This window comes from Corythoichthys intestinalis, chromosome 5, assembly GCF_030265065.1.
Source record: "Corythoichthys intestinalis isolate RoL2023-P3 chromosome 5, ASM3026506v1, whole genome shotgun sequence".
Taxonomy (NCBI): domain Eukaryota; kingdom Metazoa; phylum Chordata; class Actinopteri; order Syngnathiformes; family Syngnathidae; genus Corythoichthys; species Corythoichthys intestinalis.
In genome coordinates, this window is record NC_080399.1 from 5827657 (window position 1) to 5853792 (window position 26136).

Sequence of the window (26136 nt, forward strand, 5' to 3'; positions counted from 1 at the left end):
GAGCAAAAAACTTTGAGCACCCCTGCCCTACACACTCCTGTGGAGTCGCTGCCAAGGTGTGAACGGGGAGTTTCACTCTGGATAGCTACAATTAGCATCTTGAATATTTGTAAATCCAGGGCACTGGGTTTGTCTAACACGGTGGAACACTGAGATGGCCAGTCGCCCTGTTCTACAATATGATTGACATGGCAGCACTGAATGCATATGTGCACCGGAAGGCAAGGGAGACAGGTGGACTTCTTGGTGGGTCTTGCAAAGGAGCTGGCTCACTCGCATATGGGCGCAAAGAGGGCGCAGAAGGAAAAATTGCTTCTACAACAACCATCAACACCTAGCCCCGGGAAAAGGGCAAAGTGTCATATGTCTCCACATTAAAAATGTTTTGTTTTGCTCTTTATTACACCATCCCTTGTACGTAGGCAAACTGCAGCTTTTGGAATATGCAAAAAGGTTGTCTGCCCGATTGCCTGCCTGAGCGGTCCACTGTCCGACAAAGTCAAGGCAGCCCAGCCCTGCAAACACTCAGGGTGATAATTGGAGCAATCCAACCCTGTGGTTTTACGAGTGTAAATAGGAAGGACTAATGAGGACCTCAATGTTCACATAAGATATGCTGATTAAGGTCAGAACTGAGCAAACAAAAATCGATTCTGAGATATATCACGATATTGCGTCACGCAATATTTATATCGATTCAAAATCCGTCTATCGATCTTTACACGTGTGTTTTTGTTGGAAATAAACCATTCAGTTGCTGCTCTTCTATTCCTGTCCAGTAGTTGGCAGCGCGCAGCAGCATTGCCTTGCAGTCTGCTGAAGTAACAACAACATTTGACTAATCCGAGTAGAGATTTGTGTACGTGGCTTTCTACTGTTTTCTCGGATTTGTCCTTTTTAAACGTCTAAAATTGTCTTATTTTGGCTATGACTGTAAAAACGGAGGCATGGAATATTTTAGGGCTGCAGCTATCAATTTTTTAGTAGTTGATTTGATTAATCTATCAATGAGTTCGAATAATTGAGTATTCATTTACTTCATATGTAAAAACCTTTATTGTGTTGAGGAATGAATTTTAGGAGAACAAACAAAGTTTTGCTAAGATTGTACTTTCAAAAGAGCATTAAATGCAAATACAAAATACAATTCCCAAGTGTTTCTTCAAACTATGCAGACTTTCATTTTAAAATAAATTCAAATACCTGAGCTTAACCTTAAACGGTATAAAAAAATAAATGAATGAGGATCTGAATATGAGATGCTCGGTGGCTTTCTCGCTAGCATTAGCATTTAGCGTGGCGAGCTTCATCTTAAACTCTCGGGCAAATTTTCTTTTTTTACAAACAGTTTGTGGCTTAGGGTGGGTACAATTAATAGAAAATAATGGACTTTTTTCCTGTTGAGTATGCATTATCATCACCGATTGGGTGTTGTCCTTGTAGATACTACAATATAATAATAATTTGTTTTTTAATCACCAAAAATAGTCACTAGCCCTAAACTTTTCTTGAATGACGTATCCATAAAAGCTTGTGTGATTCCCCCCCAAAATCAAAACAACTAGAGCAAAGATAGGAGAGGGAAGAGATTCACAGCCTCACCTGAATATCGAAAAATATATCTATAGATAATATACATAGATATATTTTGTGACGGTACACACAAGGTTCAGTATGGGGTCACGGTTCGGTGCGGGTTCAGTACAACAGCAAAAACGAAAAGGCTTTTTTCCTCACAGCATTTGAAAGTTAAAATCTGCATACCATTACACTCTTATATACAGTGCCTTGCAAAAGTATTCGGCCCCCTTGAACCTTGCAACCTTTCGCCACATTTCAGGCTTCAAACAAAGATATAAAATTTTAATTTTTTGTCAAGAATCAACAACAAGTGAGACACAATTGTGAAGTGGAACAAAATTTATTGGATAATTTAAACTTTTTTAACAAATAAAAAACTGAAAAGTGGGGCGTGCAATATTATTCGGCCCCCTTGCGTTAATACTTTGTAGCGCCACCTTTTGCTCCAATTACAGCTGCAAGTCGCTTGGGGTATGTTTCTATCAGTTTTGCACATGGAGAGACTGACATTCTTGCCCATTCTTCCTTGCAAAACAGCTCGAGCTCACCGAGGTTGGATGGAGAGTGTTTGTGAACAGCAGTCTTCAGCTCTTTCCACAGATTCTCGATTGGATTCAGGTCTGGACTTTGACTTGGCCATTCTAACACCTGGATACGTTTATTTTTTAACCATTCCATTGTAGATTTGGCTTTATGTTTTGGATCATTGTCCTGTTGGAAGATAAATCTCCGTCCCAGTCTCAGGTCTTGTGCAGATACCAACAGGTTTTCTTCCAGAATGTTCCTGTATTTGGCTGCATCCATCTTCCTGTCAATTTTAACCATCTTCCCTGTCCCTGCTGAAGAAAAGCAGGCCCAAACCATGATGCTGCCACCACCATGTTTGACAGTGGGGATGGTGTGTTCAGGGTGATGAGCTGTGTTGCTTTTACGCCAAACACATCGTTTTGCATTGTAGCCAAAAAGTTCAATTTTGGTTTCATCTGACCAGAGCACCTTCTTCCACATGTTTGGTGTGTCTCCCAGGTGGCTTGTGGCAAACTCTAAACGAGACTTTTTATGGATATCTTTGAGAAATGGCTTTCTTCTTGCCACTTTTCCATAAAGGCCAGATTTGTGCAGTGTACGACTGATTGTTGTCCTATGGACAGACTCTCCCACCTCAGCTGTAGATCTCTGCAGTTCATCCAGAGTGATCATGGGCCTCTTGGCTGCATCTCTGATCAGTTTTCTCCTTGAGAAGAAAGTTCGGAAGGACGGCCGGGTCTTGGTAGATTTGCAGTGGTCTGATGCTCCTTCCATTTCAATATGATGGCTTGCACAGTGCTCCTTGAGATGTTTAAAGCTTGGGAAATCTTTTTGTATCCAAATCCGGCTTTAAACTTATCCACAACAGTATCTCGGACCTGCCTGGTGTGTTCCTTGGTTTTCATAATGCTCTCTGCACTTTAAACAGAACCCTGAGACTATCACAGAGCAGGTGCATTTATACGGAGACTTGATTACACACGGGTGGATTCTATTTATCATCATCGGTCATTTAGGACAACATTGGATCATTCAGAGATCCTCACTGAACTTCTGGAGTGAGTTTGCTGCACTGAAAGTAAAGGGGCCGAATAATATTGCACGCCCCACTTTTCAGTTTTTTATTTGTTAAAAAAGTTTAAATTATCCAATAAATGTTGTTCCACTTCACGATTGTGTCCCACTTGTTGATTCTTGACAAAAAAATTAAATTTCATATCTTTATGTTTGAAGCCTGAAATGTGGCGATAGGTTGCAAGATTCAAGGGGGCCGAATACTTTTGCAAGGCACTGTACAGTGTATCACAAAACTGAGTACACCCCTCGCATTCCTGCAGATATTTAAGTATATCTTTTCATGGGACAACACTAACAAAATGACAGTTTGACACAATGAAAAGTAGTCTGTGTGTAGCTTTTATAATAAAGTTAATTTATTTTCCCTCAAAATAACTCAAAACATAGCAATTAATATCCAAACCCCTGGCAACAAAAGTGAGTACACCCCTTTGAAAAAAACGTACATCCCTAAATGTCCAAATTGAGTACTGCTTGTCATTTTCCTTCCAAAATGTCATGTGACTCGTTACAGGAGTGCTGTCGGCATTGCTGCAGAGATTGAAGAGGTGGGGGGTCAGATTGTTAGTGCTCAGACCATATGCCTCACTCTACATCAAATTGGTGTGCATGGCTGTCACCCCATGAGGAAGTCTCTTCTGAAGACAGTACACAAGAAAGCCCGTTTGCAGTTTGCTGAAGACATGTCATGTATTATATAAGCTGCACACATACTACTTTTCATCGTGTCAAAGTGTCATATTGTCAGTGTTGTCCTATGAAACGATATACTTAATTATCTGTCAATCTATCAATTTTGTGTTACACTGTATTTAGGTGAAATTTAAAAAAAAAATGTAACAAATGTTTTTTGGGGGGAATGAAAAAGTTCAATTCAATCAGTTAACGTCTTTCACTTAAAATATTTTTATTAGGGCTGTCAAACGATTAAAATTTTTAATCGAGATAATTACAGCTTAAAAATTAATTACTCGTAATTAATCGCAATTCAAACCATCTATAAAATATGCCATATTTTTCTGTAAATTATTGTTGCAATAGAAAGATAAGACAAGACAGATAAATACATTCAACATACGATACATAAGTACTGTATCTGTTTATTATAACAATAAATCAACAAGATGGCATTAACATTATTAACATTCTCTTAAAGCGATCCATGGATAGAAAAACTTGTAGTTCTTAAAAGATAAATGTTAGTAAACCTTTTTTTTTATATTAAAACCCCTCTTAATGTTTTCGTTTTATTAAAATTTGTAAAATTTTCAAGGCAAGGCAAGGCAAGGCTCGCCATTGTTGATGTCAATAATTACACCATGCCCACTCCCCAAACCCATAAAATAATTTGGACCCAAGTGCCAGCATAGGGCGCCAAACAACAAAAAACAAGTAACAAGCAGACATTACACTGCTGTCATTTTAATCTGTTTGAGCGGGGCATGTGTGTTAATTGCGTCAAATATCTTAATGTCATTAATTTAAAAAATTAATTACCGCCCGTTAACGCGATAATTTTGACAGCCCTAATTTTTATACTATCGAATGGATCATGTAACTACGTGCAGAACATGAAAAGTAATGTCAGTTACTTTGCCAAGTAACTAATTACTTTGAGGTAACCGAGTTATTAACTCAATTACTTTTGGGGAGACGTCATTTGTAACTGTAAATAATTACTTTTTAAAAGTAAGATTAACAATGCTGATAATCATGCTTCAAGGCCATTAGTGACGGCACGAGACGTCTAATCCATTTTGTTTGTTTCGTCTTCGTCAATGGCAGCCTATTAGTTTTATTATTATGCTAGCACTGCATGCAAAACCTCTATCGAGGTACAGTATATACTAGAGATGTCCCGATCATGCCGATCGATCGGGTCCGATCACGTAATTTTCAAAGTATCGGAATCGGTAAAAAAATATCGGACATGCCTTTTTTTAATACATATATATATATTTTTTAATTAAATCGCTTTCTAATTGTATTTAACGTTACAGACATAATATTTTACACTCATCCAGAGTCTTTAGTTTAGGCTTAAGGTATTTAAATTTATCAAGTTAACAGAGGTAATTAATTTTTTTTTTAAAATTTATCACATTAAAATATTTAACGCAATTAACGCATGCACTGCATACACACAGTCATGGTTGCACTTCCCATCATGCATTTTGACAGAACAGTTAAATGGCTACAGTATCATTTACTGAAAGCTCAACAAACACACTAGATGGCAATATTTAGTCACAATATACAAAGTCACATTTATCCTTTATGAATTACAAGTCTTTCTATCCGTGGATCCCTCTCACAGAAAGAATCTTAATAATGTAAATGCCATCTTGAGGATTTATTGTCATAATAAACAAATACAGTACTTATGTACTGTATGTTGAATGTATATATTTGTCCGAGTTTTCATTTTTTTTCTTAATGCATTGCCAAAATGCATATGATCAGGAAAAATTATCGGGAATGATTGGAATTGAATCGGGAGGAAAAAAAAAAAAGCAATCGGATCGGAAAATCTCTGGATCGGCAGATACTCAAACTAAAACGATCGGGAGCAAAAAAACATGATCGGAAACACCCTATTTTGTGCATCTGTTATGTGTCATAGATCTCAACCCATCATAACTCGCCACCAAACATCAATATTCTCTTGCCCCTTATTACATCTTTGTCTCGTTCCTCCTCTGTGAGTGACCTCCAGGCATATTGATATTGCTTTCTGCAACCCCGAGGACACTCACAACTGGATGAATGAGTGAATGCCAGACACGTGCAGCGATCAAACTCATCACGCACCGAGCGAGTCCATCTTTCACTGAGATGTCAAGCAATTTCATATCAAGCCCATACTAAGGCAATGGTGTAAGCAGCCACCTGTGTGCGGTTACGCATGTGTACTCATGCCTCCATAAATAAGTGTGTGGGAAGACTGTGTCATGCATTATTAATGAGCGCTTGGCTGCACGCTGCTAGAAGAAAGAAAGTGGTATCAAAGGCTTGACCGGCAATGCCTTGATATCCAGCAGACACCACGTTCGTACACGGTAGTCGTTATCAAGCTGATCTTGCTTCACGTGATAATGAACCTAAACAGTCCAAAATTTAATCAAAATGGTTTGAGGATAGCGGTTACCCTTCCTCATGAACATTTATGTAGCGATTTGTCTTTGGAACAGGAGAATTTATGTACTCAGCTTCACAGGTATTGAAATTAAATAGGCAGAGGCTGTTTAAACACTGCACTGAGATTTTGGGAAATAATAATAACTAGCCCTGCTAGCAGGACTCAACGGGCCCTCGGTAGTCCTGTGTTGATTTCTCCAATTTCTTTTCGGTGATTTTTTTGGGGTGTCATTAGGTTTTTTTCCCTTCGAGGAGGAGTCGGTCTCGTAAAACAGGTCATTTCCTGTTCCCAGCAGGGGGCGCCAGGCCCAATGGGTGATATTTCAATGAAGTCGAGTTCAGGCTGGGATACATCACGTACATGCCTAATATGAAAAAGATTGAACGTTGTATGGGGGAGTTGTTACTCATTTTCTGAATTTGGTGTTTTGTCAAAAAAAATGTCCGACTTTGGCACCCCATCGACTTAGGCACGATGAAAAATACGTCGTATCTTTTTTTTCTCCTACAGATGAAGTAGCGGAGTGTGAAGCAACAGCCTTAATGAGTCAAAGCAGTTCTTCACTGCTGTCATTAGATGAACCAATTTATCCCTAATATATTTCATTGAAAAGTACATAGTATATTTTTCTCCCACAGTAGTTTTATCCCTAATATATGTCATTGAAAAGTACATAGTATTTTTTTTCTCCCACAGAAGTAGCAGAGTGTGAACCCTAACCCTAACACAAAAAAAAAAACCTGCAAAGGTCAGCATGTGAATGAAAACTCACCATTTTGATATGTGCAAATTTTAGTGAGTTTTCGAGCATGTTCAGAACTTCAAATTGGCCATTTTCATTTGCCCTGAAGAAGCCCTAACCCTAAACCCTAACCCTAATCCCCAAATAAGCCCGACTTTGGTACTCCGCCCAGGTCAGGCCTGTGAATTAAAACTCACCATTTTGATAACTTAACATCTCATACGTCTCATGAAGAGTCTCACCAATTTGGAGGAGGATCCAACTAACTGCCTCGGCGCAATGGTCTCAAACGTGCACCCTGGTTTTCAACAAAAATGGCATGTTTTTCAATATTCAATCCAAAATACCCGATTTCCTGTTGGGTTTGGAATATCGGTGCAAGAGACTTTTTGAAGCATTTTGGCCCAAGGTATCGACTTCCCAAATTTCATTGCTCTACGTTGAAAAAACCTAAATGGAAAGGCCTTTTTTAAAAATTCCAGGGGGCGCCACTGATCCATTTTTTGACATTTTTTCATGGTGCCTTCGCACCATGTTGGTGCTCGGGCCCTAATAATAATAATAATAATAATCCTTTGCAAAACAATAGGGCCTTCGCACGCCCAGTGCTCGGGCCCTAATAACACAATATATATACCAGGAGTGTGACAAAATATCAAAATGGAAATATGTCGTGATACTTTGTATCCCAAAAGGTTATCCATATGCTCTTGCCAAGAATCGATATATGGTCCCCAATAGCAGGGGACTCCGTGCCGGATCCAGCCTTAGCTCGCCAGATTCACATAGCAATGAAGCCCGCTGAACATCAGTGCGCCAAATGCGGCCCGGATCATCAATCTGACAGTCCATATTATGGGTTATGCACTGTTCCGGGGCGGACCGTGCAGACCGGAAGCACTCGAAATCAGAAATTTAACGGTTGACGTTACACACAGCAGCGCGCACCCTAAAGGCGGGCATCCGCGCTGCAACACTAAACAGGAGAACAGGCAGGAGGAGGATAAACCAAGTTAATGTATGGCCCAGATATGACAAACATATTACCCAATCTGGGCCAGATTTGTATTAAAACCGTTCCCAGTGTTAAATTTGGGATACATTTTGTTCAATGTATCATATTGTAATGTGTTTATATGGTCCACAACTCAGAATTTTATTTGATAGTCCTTGTAAAAGCCATATTTATTTTGTTGAAAACAAGCCAGCAGGGGGCTCTATTGGGTCAGCCTGACAGGCTATTTAACGCAAGAGAGTAGGACAGCAGATGCGTCTGATTAGGAGCAAAAAGTTTTTTCACTTTGCAGGGTGTGCCATGTAAACTGCGTGTATTGGGAACACCATCTTTCTGTTTATTTTTCTTACAACATTCTGAGTTATTTTCGGTATTTGTGTTAACAACAAACGTCCGATTAAGAAAGCATTTTTTTTGCCGTCTATAGTATTTTTTATGATTTTTTTTTCTTTTACGCATTTGACGCACGTCAGGACGAGATCTCAGACGCCAGGCAGTAATGCCTCTAAAAAGCGGCTAGTGGCATTACAGCCCTTTATCATTAAATAATTTATAATCATAAATATTTGTTATCCCTGAGCCCCGCTCCACCTACTTGTGTGTGTGTGTGTATGTGCCTTGATCGAAGGACTGGACAGATGGATGAGCCTGGGACCAGGTGCAAGTTATCATCATCAGCAGCCAACTTAAACCAGTCCTTGATTACACATCAGCGCCAGATCAACAACTCAACTCCACGAGTTTGTGACTCCAGCTTTCAACTAACAAAGAATCTTGTAATCCTGGTACTGAGCTCCTAGATCCTGTACTGCTTGTCTGCCAGAACGCCTGTCTGGCATTTCACATGTTCTATCACCAAATTGCCCGCCAGATTCTTCGGACGCTATCCACCACTCCATCTAATCCTCAATCTAATCCTTGTGTTTCCCTTGTTACCGAAAACCTTAACAAATAGAATATGTTGATTACAGTCTATAAATGGGTCATTATTAATGTTGAATTGCTTGTTACAAATGAAATAATATTTTCATCTGTGCAATACATTGTGGTTTCTGCTACTTTGGACCAATTCTGGCCCAAAATTGTTTGCTGATCCGGCAAGTGAATCCATACAGATTTCGGCCCATTGTTCAAAAAGACACTGGGGCGGATCAGTTTCATGAAACTGGGCCAAAATTTGCTGTACATCTGACCCATGTCCACTCCAGTTATATTTTGCTATCTGGGTTAGTACAAGCCCACGTACCACACTTTGAGAACCACTGAAGCAGGAGTCTATATAGGACAATCTTAATGCAGTTTCCTTTCAAGTCAGTGTATAAATTTCATCTAAGATACAAGTGACTGTTAAATTACAACCACATGGCCCAAATTTAAATTACACTGCTAAATACACGTATCTATTACACTCACACTGAGGCAATTTTGCTCCCGTTGCTTACTTAAAACACACGAGACAGACACTTGGCAGGACGCGTGTTTTTGAAGAAACTCTGTCTGCATTGCTAATAAGACAACGAGGAGGATGCTTTAAACGAACGGGCGTCGGGGTGCTGAGAGACGAACGCTCTGAATGCAAGAACACATAGACGAGCATCTTTCCATGCCCCAATTCTGTGCGAGAAAAAAGAAAAGAATTCCTCAGGGTCGGAGCTTCATTACTGTGTTGAATTCCGGCTTATATGTTGACATGACTTGAAATTGCTGCCTGTTTTTATGGTAGTGGAGTGGAATTTTCAGTTGTAGAGACGCTGCCGCTAATAAATGCAAAGGACGTTACACATAGTTCTGGTTTCCTTCGAAGGGGGTGACTTGGGCTGCCACTATTAATCGACTTGACAACAAATCGATGATTATTGAATCAACGACTATTTTAAATAGTCCTTGAGACAAATTTCTAAATCATTTGGTTCCTTATGTCTGACTGTTTGTGTTCAGGATAACTCAAGAAAAAATAAAGGGACTGTTATGAAACTTGCAGGATATGTTTGTAATATGAAACAGAAGCGGTGACTAAATTTGCGCTAATGGGATCAAAGGTCAAAGGTCACAGAGGTCAGAACAGGAATACCAAGTATGGCGATGCTTTGAATTTCTGCTCTAGGTCATTTATTTATTAATATTTATTTATTTAATTTATTTTATAATACAAAATGGGAAAACAAAGTATTTTTTTCTTTTCTTTTTTTAATTACAAAAAAGGGAAAAAAATATTTTAGTTTAATTTTTTAAAGTATTTTTTAATCCATAAAGCCCTACTGTAACGCAAATGATTATTAGGGCCTGAGCACCGAGTGGTGCAAGAGCCCTATTGTTCTGCAAATGTTTATTATTATTATTATTATTATTACTACAGGTAGTCCCCGAATGAGTACGAACGAGTTCCATTCATACGCTGGCGACAAAAACAGAATTTCCGCGTAAATCGGAATTAACCATTCAAGTACCCTGACAAAATAACTATCCAAAAGTATAGCATTTTGTTTAATGATGGAGGATACACTGCCCTCTGGTGGCAGTGTTGTGTCTGACTAGACTGTCGCTTTGTATGACTGAGAAGTAGACTCAGACGTCTGACAAATGGTCGTCTGATGAAGGACAGCTGCGCTCTGGTTTGGCCTACGTAAGGCTGTAAGTTGTTTCAGCTAATATATGTTTGTGTATGCATTTGTAAATAAGCTTAGAGCTACAGTTTGTGGAGTTACGTGAGTAATTTTCTGTGAGAATTGTAACTAAGTTAGCATTCGTAGCAATTAAATTAGCCCAATTTGCCTAACAAAAGTCTGCAAATTTAATCTACTAAATTTACATATTGATTATACTGGCTGTACGTTTGAAAACCAATTGTTTTGTGTCATGGTTTTTTTTGGTTGATTTCTCTGCACCATAACGACTGTTGCATTTTTTTGACCAGCATAACGACTAATGGTGTTGGTGTTCATCCAACAGCAGATGGCAGCACTACCACGTCATATTTAAAACGAGCTTTCCCGAGGGGACTGGGAAATCCAGTCGAAGTTCGCCTCAGTGCCCTCCATCTTGCATCCATGATGTTTTAAATCATGTGTCTGCTTGAATAATCCATTTATTCACCATTATATTGTCAAAATAGCATCACAACAACAAGGCAGGAGTAGAAGAGGTGTAGAACACCAGGGGAAGAGCATTTGGTCCTCAGCAGGTGAGTAAAAGCAGTGGATTATATCTGAGCCTGAAGATGAGTGTCCAGGATACTTGAGAAAGACAATTTGATCAATTGAGCCCCTCCAAGAAGGTAATAAAATTTAAAAATATAGTCATTTATCATGAACAGTCCCCTTCCAGATGTAAACGATGAAGTTTCATTTCATTGAAATGAATAGAAAATGTTATTTTTGACGTTTCATGGCAATAATGTCTACTGTTTACAAAATAGTCGAAAGCAAAATTTTTGGAATGTAAATTACTCTGTGCTCATTTGCTCAACCTCGATGTGCAATAGAGCTTTAACGAATTACACGAATAATTCGAGTAGCTCGATTTTTAAAAACTGATCGATGAAATTTCTCCGCTTCATGGAATCGTTGAATTTTGTCTGCTCTAAGCATGACTTTTGCCCGGACTATTTTTAATGAGGCACAACGCGTTGACGTCATGTGCGTATAGGAAAAAGAGAGAGGCGGCGGACACATTTGATTTCAACCAGAATGTATATAGACCAGTGGTTCTTAACCTGGGTTCGATCGAACCCCAGGGGTTCGGTGCGTAAATCTAAGAGGTTCGGCGAAGGTAAAGAAACGCAGAGCCGTATTTTTGTACACTGATTAAATCCAGGCATAATGGCTTTTTAGACCAGGTTTTTGATTGGTTTGCTCCCAGTTTACAGGCTTAATCCATTTCTTTTAACTGCTAGTCCTCGGTCTGTTGGGTGGAGGAACTGGTTTGCTCAGTGGAAGGTTGACTCTGACTTATTATGAGGGAATACAACAGACCAATGGGCATTGTGGTCTCAAATTTTCACCTGTCTGTAAAACATGCTGTCAAAATGAGAAGAATTTTGAACGGGAATTTGGTATTAGCTTGCTAGCTTAGATTTATCGGTTTTGAATTTGAAAAAAAAAATGCTTCATTATCTAATCCCGAAGGGTTCGGTGAATATACATGTGAAACTTGTGGGGTTCGGTACGTTTAGCAAGGTTAAGAACCACTGATATAGAGGTAATGACGAAGAAGCCGACGAAAGCTAAGCGAAAGGCAGAAAATATCAAAAGTGTAGGAGCATTTCAAGTTGGAGACCAAGGCAAACACTGTTCCATGTATTCACTGTAAGACAGCGCTTGCGTAACAATACCTCCGCCAGGCCCCGGCTACCTGTAGCCCCAACAAAGCTTCAGCATCCCCGGCTGGACCCTACAACCTATGATCGCCCCCGAAACCCAGGCTGGGCGCCACCGCACAACCCGCCATCCTAGCCACCGTTCCACTGAAGGCACCCTGTTTACTCCAAGAGTGGAGGAGCCATACTCAGGACAAGGGAAAAACATAATAAAGCTAACTGCCAATTTTAGCTCAGTAGTCATAGATCAGCGGTCTCAAACCGACTCCACAAAGGGCCGCAGTGGGTCCTGGTTTTTGTTCCAACAGATCCAGCACAAACAGTTCAACCAATGAGGTTTCTACTAACATAAGCAGCACCTGATTGCAATCAACTGATTACACTTGTAAGAAACCAGATTGGTGAAAAGGTATTTGTCTCGTTTGGTTGGAATGAAATCCAGTACCCCCTGCGGCCCTTTGAGGACCGGTTTGAGACCACTGTCATAGATGGATAAAACACCAAGTTGCACTAGTGCCTAATGTTCTCCAACTCATCAGGTAGCATACATTTATTTTGAATACTCAAATCCTATCAGGACTTACAGTTTAGAATAACCTAAAACTTGACTAGAACTGAAAAATATGTAGTTTGACACAAATGGAAATTCAATTGAAACACTTGGGAAAAACATCTAAATTTTAAGTAAAATGACATTTTTAGGTAAGAAATAAGATTTTTTTTTTTGTAAATAAGATTTTTGAGTGAAAGCAGTGAATTTATTTCAGTGTAGTGCAGGTTTTTTTTTTTCTAGTCATATCTGAGATGCAATTGTTGGCTGTTTTTAACAATGTACATCTAAAATAAATACACTGATTGTCTGAAAATGTTTCAATATTAGGCAAAATGTCGTGTTTTTTCATTTATATTTATAATCGGGGTGAAAGTGGGCCAGAACGGTCTGGAATGCAGTTCCGGTATAAGATTAAGGGCTGCAACGCAGTTCCGGTATAAAATTCAGCTGTTCTGGTACATGGTGCTTTGATTGCGAAAATATGACGGCATCTGTCAAAACGCTATGTAAAAAAAAAAAAAAAAAAAAAAAAAAAAATTTAAATGCTAAGCTGCTACACATGCATTTCATCTCAAAGAAGAAAACAATCCAGATTTACATACACATGTGTTCACAACAAGCATAATAAAGTGCTTGTGTAGCGTAATCCGTTTCCACCGATATTCATTATTGATTTTATTCCACGGACGGCATGGAGGTTTCCCCAGCTGCTGAAGTTATACGAGTCTGACGATGATGAGTCACGTCAATGTGCGAATGCACGCAGCGAAGCAAAACGCCTGAACTTATTTATCCGTTCAATTGGCTGACATACTGACATGTGATCAGCAGAGATAGTTAGCGCTTATTGGTTCAAATGTGCATGTTTTCTGGAACAGCACAAAAAAAAGGTTGTTGAATTGATGCAACAAAAAAGGGCAATGCAACATAAAATGAATCAAATCTTTAAGAGCAGGGAAAGAGTTGAGGAGGCTTATTTATCATATTTAGTTTTATTTGCTCTGATGGGGAGGTTCAGAACTTCTTAGCTGTCATTGTGCACTTTGGACTTAGAATGCATTTGTTCATTTATGTTAGGCTACTTATTCATTTCCTTATGATTTAAAAAAGAATGTTTGCGCGATCTTCAAAATATATTCCATTTCACTCTGCATGATTAAAGTCATTTGTACTTATTTTTATTGAAAAAAAAATAATCATAAATAAATAAAAATGTATACATTGACTTCAATTTTAATATACATCCTATGTTCTTAAGTATTAGGCATTTAGCATGTGAGGAAATGAGGGAAAATAAAATTTAGGAATGGAGTTTGGGGTTATTGCTGTTTTGTTAACTTTCATTTTACAAATTATTGAAACAATACAATTTTAAATGAAAATCTGGTTTTGTATGTGTTATAGAAATGACTGTCAAAACAGTTTTCTATGCATTTCAGTAGTTTTAGGAGGTTTGACCCCCCCCCTGTTTATAATTGTTTTATCCGATTACTCGTTTAATCGATGGAATTTTCAGGAGAACACTCGATTCCTAAAATATTCGATCACTGCAGCCCGATTGTGCAATATGTCAAAGTAAAGCTAAGATATTGAATTTTTACGATCAGTTGTCAAAACCTTACTGAGATCTTTAGTTTATCAGTAATCAAGCAATGTGTGTGATTTACCATATTTGGCATTTAAAATTATTCAACTTTTGCTGGTTATCACACTTTCAAAAATTTAAAAATTTTGGAAAAAACTTCATGACATAATCCCTTGCTGACTTAGTAATAGAAAGATGTGCAACAAGGCATGTTTGAACTGTTTTTATTTATTTATTTATATTCCCTTCAGGCATGAACCCGAAAAGAAAAGGGCAGACAGGAGAAGCCGAAGCTTATTGAAACCCGCCCCCAGTATACCATATAGGACGCAGAAATCCGTCCTTCGTCTTCGAGTGTCTGTGACCAAAAATACTCGGAGTGTAAAGAGTTAACCAACCAGCCTGGATTCGTTTCTACTTCCCAACTGTGAGCTTTTAGTAGCAATTGAGTAAAAATGTTTATTTATTTGGAGGCATTTGCGAACTGCCAGAAGATGATTACAACATGGAGGAGTGCGACGGCTTCCCCGTAGAGGACAATGGTGCTTATTTATCACAGGGAAAAGAAAACAGTCCAATTCAGAGTCCCCGGGGATGGCGGACGCTCAGCCAGCCAAACAATTCAACATATGATTTAGTTAATTAGGAGCCAGATGGCACGAGTAGAAACTGAAAACTGAAAATAAGATGTTAAGCAAGTCGAGTGGAGATATTGCCTGAGAGCTGTTTAATAACCATCATTTGGATTGTCATGAAACCAAATTTGAAATTGACATAGTTAAAGCCTCCTCAGAGGATGAAAATAGTAATTTATAATTATAATAATTTCTGTGTGGGCTGACATTCATCATATTTGCAAGAAGGAACAAATACAATCTGCTTAGCTAATATGGTAAATAATACATATTACTGTGACAGAATATTCACACGGAAGCCATAATTGATGAAACACCAAAACAAACAGAATTTATGCGGCAAGCAGACTCTTTCATTTGACATCGCAAAAATTACAGTTCGCCCGAAAACGCATTTTTGGGGGTGGGGGGTTTCAAAACATGTCCAACAGTTTTTGTCTAAATCATATATTTCTCACACAAGCTAGCGAACTCAGGAATCAGGAAAGTTTTATATAGTTTTTGCCAAAAACATATAGTTCCCCAAAATTTGGCAAAAATTTCCCATTCATATTAAATGGCCAAAATTTCCCATTCATTTCCAATTACCCTTTTCGTACAGAATAATTCATTTTTATTATTTTATATTCCATTTAGCACAAGACTGTTATTTGTCATGACCATGCAATTTAAATAGCTTTTGGGAAAAAATACTTAGATACAAAGAACATCCTGTAAAAATATTGGAGCAGATTGATAAAAACAATGATGAAATTTTGCATCAGACTCATGTTTGTTGTAGAAACATTTGACTAACAACTCAAACAGATATGGCTGTACGTCACATACTTTCTTTAGATCGATAAAATTGTTCAAAAAATCCACACTTGAACCAGAATTTCTGAAAAACGCTTCCTCCTCCATTTGGCTCAAAACTAAATCCGCTGAAATAGCTCATTGTCTGACGTCATTACCAAGATAGAGGCGCCAGAGTGCTATAATGACCGGAGGAGCTAAATGGCAGATTTAAAGACGCATTTCTCGACATCTGCGCTTTGCCAAATTGTTGTATATAGTTGAATTGTCTCAAAATATGATTTTAATTCCAATAATAATGCTATTTAAGATTTTTTTTTGTCACATCATATCCACTTTAAATCAGGACGCGGTCATAAAATATTTTTGAAGGAAATAGTCATCCATTTTGTCTTCATTGTTACTTACGACATGCGTAAAACATCTTCAAGTTAAATTATAAATGTAATTGAAAAAAAGTAACATTTATCCTATTTGTCGATAATCGTTTGATTAATCATCTGATTAATGATTATAGAAAATAATCGTTAGTTGCAGCCCTAGTTTCCACGACTACCACTTGGCGTCGCTCAACACCAATGACACCCAGTGAGTTTAATGAATGCCAAAAACCTAACTTCAACATACGCTACATTGGCGCCTTACTTTTCTTCAGTTATAGGAGAACAAGCTGAGGCTGTCTCACACTTCAGCTCTTATACCTTATAGCGTAAACCATACAGTCAGTTTGATCAACTCCCCACGGAGCAGTTTCACTGTCTGAGGAAGCTGTCGTTTCTCGGCTCTCGGCCTTGTTAGTAACAATGTCAGCAAACGCAGGCTGGAGTCACACCTCCGCACAGATGCTCACTTTGTCTCCATTTTCCAGTCCTTACCTCCAAGGCTGTAGACCTCTTGCGGAGCAGCTGTTCAATGTTCCTGGCCGCTCTGGCCACCAGCTCCTCGGCGTCATTTTGCTCCACGCTGTAGAGGTGGTTGTTTCTTTGGAAAATCTACATGCACAGGATTTGTAAAATGTAATTAACATGACTTGAGACATCGTATTCAGACCCATTGACAAGTAATGGCATGCCATTAAATTAAATGTCATTAAAACTCACGGTCTCAAAACTAAACTAAAATGGTCACATACCAACAAACTACATAGCATAAATAACAATTAATGAAACAACTGGAACAGTGAAGAAACAATTAGCACAGCACATGAACTTTGAATGTTATTTACATCTGTGGCGCTGCAATGCATGCAGAGAGGCATGAGACTTGATGGCAGCGGTGGTTGTCTCATCCAAGGGAAGTGAGAGATTGCATTGAACAGTTATTGCCAAATGAAGCTTCTTGAAACAATGCAACAATTGGCTAACTTGCATATCAAAAGTCTGTTAGAGTAAGTGCTAAATAATGCTAATGTTTACTTGACTGTTTCTAGTTCACACCAGAAACTATTTGGCAAACATTAGCATTATATAGCATTTAAGCAAGTTAGCCAATTGTTCCATTGTTGCAACTGGCTAACTTGCATAGCGAAAGTCCCCTAGCTAAATGCTATACAATGCTAATGTTTACATCAATTGGCTAAATTGCATAGCAAAAGTCTGTTAGCTTAAATGCTATAGACTATAAGGCCAATTTTTACAACAATTGGCTAACTCACTTGACAAAACTCCACTAGCTTAAATGTTATATAAGGCTAATGTTAACCACTTTTAGTTTACTTGTATAGCAAAATTCCGCTAGCTTAAACGCTATATAATGCTAAAGTTTACGACAATTGGCTAACTTGCATAGCAAAATTCTGCTAGCTTAAATGCTATGTAATGCTAATGTTTAAAATAATTGGCTAACTTGCATAGCAAATGCCCGTTAGCTTAAATGCTATAGACTATAAGGCTAATGTTTACAACAATTAGCTAACTCACATTGCAAATGTCCGCTAGCTTAAATGCTATACAATGCTAATGTTTACAACAATTGGCTAAATTGCATAGCAAAAGTCTGTTAGCTTAAATGCTATAGACTATAAGGCTAATGTTTACAACAATTGGCTAACTCACATGGCAAAACTCCGCTAGCTTAAATGTTATATAAGGCTAATGTTAACCACTTTTGGCTAACTTGTACAGAAAAATTCTGCTAGCTAAATGCTATATAATGCTAATGTTTACGACAATTGGCTAATTTGCATAGCAAAAGTCTGCTAGCTTAAATGCTATATAATGCTAGTGTTTTAAAAAAAAAATGGCTAACTTGCATAGCAAATGCCCGTTAGCTTAAGTGCTCTCGACTATAAGGCTAATGTGTACAACAATTAGCTAACTCACTTTGCAAAAGTCCGCTAGCTTAAATGTTATATAAGGCTAATATTAACAACTTTTGGCTAACTTGCATAGCAAAATTCTGCTAGCTAAATGCTATATAATGCTAATGTTTACGACAATTGGCTAATTTGCATGGCAAAAGTCTGCTACCTTATATGCTATGTAATGCCAATGTTTAAAATAATTGGCTAACTTGCATAGCAAAAGTCAGCTAGCTTAAATGCTATATATTGCTAATGTTTACGACAATGGGCAAACTTGCATAGCAAAAGTCAGCTAGCTTAAATGCTATATAATGCTAATGTTTACGACAATTGGCAAACTGGCATAGCAAAAGTCTGCTACCTTAAATGCTATATAATGCTAATGTTTAAAATAATTGGCTAAATCACATTGCAAAAGTACGCTAGCTTGAATGTTATATATGGCTAATGTTAACAACTTTTGGCTAACTTGCATAGCAAAATTCTGCTAGCTAATTGCTATTTAATGCTATTGTTTACGACAATTGGCAAACTTGCATAGCAAAAGTCTGCTAGCTTAAATGCTATATAATGCTAATTTTTACAATAATTGGCAAACTCTCATTGCAAAAGTCTGCTGGTTTAAATGCTATATAATGCTAACGTTTACGACAATTGGCTAACTTGTATAGCAGAAGTCTTAAATGCTACATAATGCTAATTTTTACAACAATTTGCTAACTTACATAGCCAACGTTCACTAGCTTAAATGCCATATTATGCTAATGTTGACTTGATAGTTTCTGGTGCACACCAGATTGCTTAAATTTATTTTATTTCTGTTGATGTCCCTTTCGGGGCTCCGTAAGAAACAATCTTTGACTACAAAAATGGCATGTGCAAAAAAAAAAAAAAAAAAATATGTTATGAAACAAAGAGAAATGAAAAATGCATAACCAAAAAAAAAAAGCTTAGGTCTCCGGAGGTTAAAATTCCAATTTAAAGGTCATTTAATTGCTTGCCGCAAATCAATTTCACCTGGGTCTAATAATATCCCATCTTATACTAACTCTCCATCATTTGTACGTTCATACCTGGGTGAGGCTCATTCCGGCAGTGGCTGTGTCAGCCAAAGTGACGAGCTCTTTCTGCATCTGATCAACCCATTCTTTAATCCTGCGGAACACAAGAAACACACACACGGGGGACCGAGTTAAGCCACTTCAGAGGCGACATCACGAACGCAATTAAGCTGTCAATCACGTCGTTCCCCCGTAGGCAACCGTGCCCGTTCAATCGCGAGACATCAAAACAAACAAGAGACTCATCGGGAGAATGTTTCGCCAAACATGTTGGTCGATAAGATTGAAAGGACCAAAAGACCTTTAATTATGCGTGGGAACAATAGTTGCATTTTATTTGAAAATGTCAAGAAATGAAACTGAAATTTAAACTTGGTCTCTGCCAGTGTCGTAACGCTTTTACTTGTCTTTTGTTGGTTTGTTGTTGTTCTTCTGTTTTGAGTCATAACGTTTAGGGCTGCAACTGTCAATTATTTAGGTAATCAATTAATCTATCGATTAATTAGTTCGATTAATTGAGTAATCAGAACATTTAAAGCAGTGCAGAATAAATGAAGAAAAAAAAACAACAAATACAATTTTTAATTAACCTGTTCCGCCCTCACTAAATGTGACGTTATCTAATTAGACAGCAAACAAGAAAATTTGTGGTTCTTTGAAGTTCTTGACTTTCTTCACTTTTTACAGTTTTATTGTTTGGTTTTTTTTTTTTTTTGTAAAGCTGTAACACAAACACATGTACAACTATTAACACATTTCGACAATAAAACACTTAGCACAAAACTATTGGAGTTTAAATGTGTACTTATTTGAATTGATATTTAAATGTATTGGTTCAAATTAACCTAATTTGCATGGCATAAATCCGCTAGCTTAAATGCTATTGTAACGGGTACACAGAAAGTGTATCCGTTGTAGCACGTGGAAACCTCCCCGCCGATTCCTTCATGTAAGGTCGCTAACAGCTGCGCCGTTGGCTCGAGCTTTATTGGCGCAGTGGTTACCGAACTTGCCTGCCGACTAGAATCGTCGCGGCGTGCAGGTTCGCGTCCCAGCCTAGTCAGAGGTGGGAGCGGAACGCGGGGCGGCACAGAACAGACTCGGGTTACAAATGGGGGCTCGTCCGGGATCGGCAGCGAAGGTTTCGGGGGGAGAGTGTAACGGGTACACCCACAGTGTATCCGTTGTAGCACGTTGAAACCTCCCCGCCGATTTCGGTTCGAACCCCATTTGTGACCCGAGTCTGTTCTGTGCCACCCTGCGTTCCGCTCCCACCTCTGACTAGGCTGGGACGTGAACCCGCGCGCCGCGACGATTCTAGTCGGCAGGCAAGTTCGGTAACCACTGCGCCAATAAAGCTCGAGCCAACGGCGCAGCTGTTAGCGTCCTTACATGAAGGAATCGGCGGGGAGGTTTCCACGTGCTACAACGGATACACTTTCTGTGTACCCGTTACACTATCACATGCTCACGTTTTTACTAGGGCTGTCAAAATTAACGCGTTAACGGGCGGTAAATAATTTTTTTAATTAATCACGTTAAAATATTTAACGCAATTAACGCATGCGCGGAACGACCCACTCAAACATTGTCGCGAACAGACTACAATGGCGCCGTTTGAAGTACATTGAGAGCTAAGGGCAGAGACAAGCAAGTGGAGTGGACGCAGGTGTTACCGGCACCCGCCAAGGGGGCCGCTGTTATTTTCAATGTGACCGGCATTGCCAGATTGAGCAATGAGGAAGAAAGTGGTCGAGTGAGAGAGGGAGCGAAAGAGTAGAGAAAGTGCGCAGTTAGTGCAGGCTCAAGTGCTGCATCCCCCACATGCTTTTGTTTTGTTAATAAAAGTACCCACAAAAAGCCATCCAACGCCTCTCGGTGTTTATCTGTACCGTGATCCTCAGGAACAAATCGGACGTACCGAGCCAACCGACGACAACGAGCCAACATGAAATGCCGGTTCATAGCACCGCCAATTACCAAGAAGGGCGAATTGGTAACGCAGGCATTTTTTTGAGCCGCACTATTTAATGGAATAAACGGTGGCAATCTCTTCCACAACTGTTATTAATATTGTGGCAAGCGACATGGAGAAGGATAACTGGAGATGCTCTTTTTCTTAACATAATGTATTGCATTCAACGCAGAGAAGGTATACCATTTGCAGCAATCACTGTGACTCATGGTTGCTCAAATTCCCATCATGCATTTGGGCGGTTAAGAACATTTAAGTTGCTACAGTATCATTTAGTGAAAGCACAACAAAAATAATATTCCTAGCTCTCAAAAATAAAATAATATTCACAAAAGGAAAAGCGCTCAATGCAAAGAGATCTGGCATTCCCAATCAAAATAGCTATGCAAAATAATACTCTATTCAAAGGGTTTAGCTAATTAAGTTTAGCTCAACCAATAGACTAGATGGCAATATTTAGTCACAATATACAAACAATCAAAATTACTATAACTTGTACTCACATTTATCTTTTAAGAGTTACAAGTCTTTCTATCCGTGGATCCCTTTCACAGAAAGAATGTTAATGTTAATGCCGTCTTGTGGATTTATTGTTATAATAAACAAATACAGTACTTATGTACAGTATGCTGAATATATATATCCGTCTTGTCTTTCCATTCCAACAATAATTTACAGAAAAATATGGCATATTTTAGAGACGGTTTGAATTGCGATTAATTGCGATTAATTAATTTTTAAGCTGTGATTAACTTGATTAAAAATTTTAATCGTTTGACAGGCCTAGTTTTTACTGAAGTTTTCCAATAAAGTGTTTCATAGACTTCAATATCAGTTGACGAGACAGCTACTAAAGACATTGCGCCACGGCTTCCCGTAGGGGGCCGTGCTAGGCAGAATGTCATGGACTCGTTCACTGCGATAATCTTAAACACACACTGCGTTCTAATGCCGGATTTAGGCGAAAACAGGATGAAAGTTTTCGGGCATACAAGCAGGCAAGAGTAATTTGGTCGAAGATTCAAGGTAATTATTATATAAAATAGCACCATGCATGAACTTTGAATAGTTGTTGAAAAAAATGAAATTAATGGGAAAAAAACTTCTGTTAACTTTAGCTTGAAAATTTACGTAAAATGAATGATAACTGCCAGGTTTTTTGCGTTTAACCAAGAATTTTCAACTTTAAAAGCTCTCTGTTTTGTGATGGTTGCCATGTTGGATTTTGTGTCCGTACACAGTAGCGTAACTTTACATTCAAATAATCAGGTAATTTTCAGCCAACTGCCCGTTTTTTGGCAAAAAACTACAAAATTTAGACATTTTTTTGTCCATACATAAGAAAATTCTGCTTTTATGCATTTTATGTAATATTTCATTCTAAAATGACGAGGGCCAGATAGCCAGCAAGACATGCTGAGGAAAAGCGTGACATTGGAATTCAGCCAAAATAAGTTGTGATTGGATATAGAAAATTGCAAAATTTGCTTTGGTTGCAAAAAAATAAGATGATTCTGCATGCTTTCCTCAAGTATTATGTTTGTGATGTGAAAATTGAGTGATTTGTTAGCTGTTGAAAACACGTCAAAATTGCAATCAATAAAACAAATATAAGATGCTATTTCGGGAAAAAATATGGTATGTTAAATATTGCTATTGATCCTGAAATATAGGTGATTATTTTGTGATTTTTGAGCATCTAGCGTAAAATAATAGCGTAAAAGCCATTTTAAGTTTCTTTATACTTATATAAATAATAAACCGGATTTTATTAGGGAACGACTTTTAATTTTTTATGCTGCTGCTCATGGAGACTCATATATGCCTAAGGGAGGTGCCTGTTTTGGTTTTAGGTCGCTTGCAGATTTGGTTTTGAAAATATTTCAATTTTAAGTTTTTTGAAAATAGCAATTGAAACCCACGCCCCGTTTCCAGTGAACTGATAGTGAAGTCTATGTGTCTTTTAAGCAGATATCCCAATTTTGTCTCACTCAAAAAAACCCTACCGATATTAAACCGATACCGATATATGCGGTCGTAGACTTAACTTAAAATGAGCCAAAATGTCTATAATTACATAAAAGGAATAATTCACAAATAAATCAAGCACACTAGTTAGTCCAAAGCGCCACTCGTAGGTGACAAAGGACTACATATAGAGGCAAGCGATCATAAGACCAGAGTCCAGAAAATGGAAGTGACATTCCCAAGATGCCTTTTGCTGGGCTTTTGCACAGGTTTTCAATGATAAATTATGTGTTTTATTACTTTTCTTAGTGACTATTTCTTTCTAGTGATGCAGTAGTTATGTGTGATGAGTTTATAATAGGGCTGTCAAACGATTACATTTTTTAAATTGAGTTAATTACAGCTTAAAAATTAATTAATCGTAATTAATCGCAATTCAAACCATCTATAAAATATGACATATTTTTCTGTAAATTATTGTTGGAATGGAAAGATAAGACACAAGACTGATATATACATTCAACATACGGTACATAAGTACTGTATTGGTTTATTTTAACAATAAATCAACAAGATGGCATTAACATTATTAACATTATCTTAAAGCGATCCATTGGATAGAAAGACTTGTAGTTCTTAAAAGATAAGTGTTAGTACAAGTTATAGAAATTTTATATTAAAACCCCTCTAAACGTTTTCGTTTTATTAAAATTTGTAAAATTTTCAATCAAAAAATAAACTAGTAGCTCACCATTGTTGATGTCAATAATTACACCATGCTCACTCATTGTGCTTAAACCCATAAAATCATTTGGACCCAAGCGCCAGCAGAGGGCGCCAAACACCAAAAAACAAGTAACAAGCGGACATTACACTGCTGTCATTTTAATCTATTTGAGTGGGGCATGTGCGTTAATCGCGTCAAATATTTTAACGTGATTAATTTGAAAAATTAATTAATGCCCGTTAACGCGATAATTTTGACAGCCCTAGTTTATAATGATTTATACTTTATTTATTCTTCATTTTATTTGTGTACCATGAATGAAAACGGTTTTTGCCTCACTTAAGAAATCCCAAGCATTTTAGTTTGGAGACATCTCGAGGTCATTCCGAGCTTAGTGTTTGTGCTAAACTATGACCAGCCTATGTACAAAGGATGCAGGCTTATCATCAACTATTAAGCCAGCAAACATATTGGCACAAAACCGACGCAGATATTATTTTAAATGCTTTTATCGGCCGACATTATCAGCCACCTGATATCAGACGACTTTAGCTTTTAAAATTCTCTAAACGAATCGTTCAAACACATTTCCACAAAAAAACTACTAGATATACCTCTAAACTAAATTACGAATGCATAAACAAACATTAGCTCACACAAAAACTTGCAGCTTATGTTTGCCTTAACAGGGAGCAGCTAGATTCAGCCATTTTAGACAAGTAATGTCTATTGCCAGCAAAGGGCAGTGTATCCTCCCAAATCAATAAAACTAAATTCAACACATTCAAAACAAACCAGGAAACGAATCATCGAAGAAGCAAAATCGAATTTTAAGCTTCGAATCGAATTACTCGATTAAATCGATTAATCGTTGCAGCTTGATTTAGGTTGCCTTCCTCGTTTTATCACCGTCAGATCAAATGCAAGTCGAATAACATGTACAGCTTTGTTTACTGGTGCTGTAATCTGAGAATTTGCTACCCGGAAAGTGATGTCATGTTAAAAAGTCTATTAAGCTGTCAATCACGTCGCCCACCCGTAGGCAAGCAGCTCGATGGCGAGACATCAAAACAAACAAGAGATTCGTCGGGTGAGGTGTCGCCAAATAGGTCAGTCAGTCTGATTGAAAGGACCAGCGTTCAATAGTGTGTCATCGGAAGAGAAGTGGGCTCGACGTCAGTGACAATGATGGTGATGTGAGTAAGAGAGATGCGAAATGGAGAAGTAAGACCTGTGAGCTTTCTCAAGAGAGCTCAAGTCCAAACTGCATGACAAATAGACCTTTTCACTGTGACGTCACTGGTTCATCTGTGTAGCAACAGATGGAGAATTTTCAGTAAATAACCCTTGTGACCAGAGGTGGGTAGTAACGCGTTACATTTACCAAAATTTTCGAACCATTAGAAGCTACTCTTACTCTACTTTTTTTACTTCATTTTGAATCCTGCTGCTTATTGTCCAATGCGGCTAATTTGTTGATTTATTTGGGTTAATAGGTCTTATTACTAGGGTTGTTCCGATCATGTTTTTTTTGCTCCCGATCCGATCCCGATCGTTTTAGTTTGAGCATCTGCCGATCCCGATATTTCCCAATCCGATTGCTTTTTTTTGCTCCCAAATCAATTTCAATCATTCTCGATAATTTTTCCCAATCATATACATTTTGGCAATGCATTAAGAAAAGAATGAATAAAACTCGGAAAAATATATACATTCAACATACAGTACATAAGTACTGTATTTGTTTATTATGACAATAAATCCTCAAGATGGCATTTACATTATTAACATTCTTTCTGTGAGAGGGATCCACAGATAGAAAGACTTGTAATTCTTAAAGGATTAATGTGACTTTGTATATTGTGACTAAATATTGCCATCTAGTGTATTTGTTGAGCTTTCAGTAAATGATACTGCAGCCATTTAACTTCTGCCCAAATGCATGATGGGAAGTGCAACCATGACTGTGCGTAGGGGCACCAATTGATATATCTTCTCTGCGTTGGGAAAGAACATAGGGTGTTAAGAAAATGATCAACTACTACCTTTCTTCCCCACATTGCCTCCCACGTTATTTTGAATTGCTGAGAGAGGTAATGTAAGGCTTTATCCACATAAAAAATGGCTCCAAAGGCTGT

General features: G+C 38.1%; 1 protein-coding gene across 3 annotated transcripts in view; it reads right to left on the minus strand.

Annotated features, from left to right (window-relative positions):
• LOC130916769 (voltage-dependent calcium channel subunit alpha-2/delta-1) overlaps positions 1-26136 on the minus strand; it is a 258325-nt gene that overhangs the window by 188591 nt on the left and 43598 nt on the right. For all 3 annotated transcript variants that reach the window (XM_057837728.1, XM_057837729.1, XM_057837726.1), the window contains exons 2-3: positions 19341-19422; positions 16841-16957 (exon numbers count right to left, since the gene is read on the minus strand). In XM_057837728.1, the coding sequence (XP_057693711.1) occupies positions 16841-16957; positions 19341-19422 (199 nt within the window). The remainder of the gene's footprint in view (positions 1-16840; positions 16958-19340; positions 19423-26136) is intronic.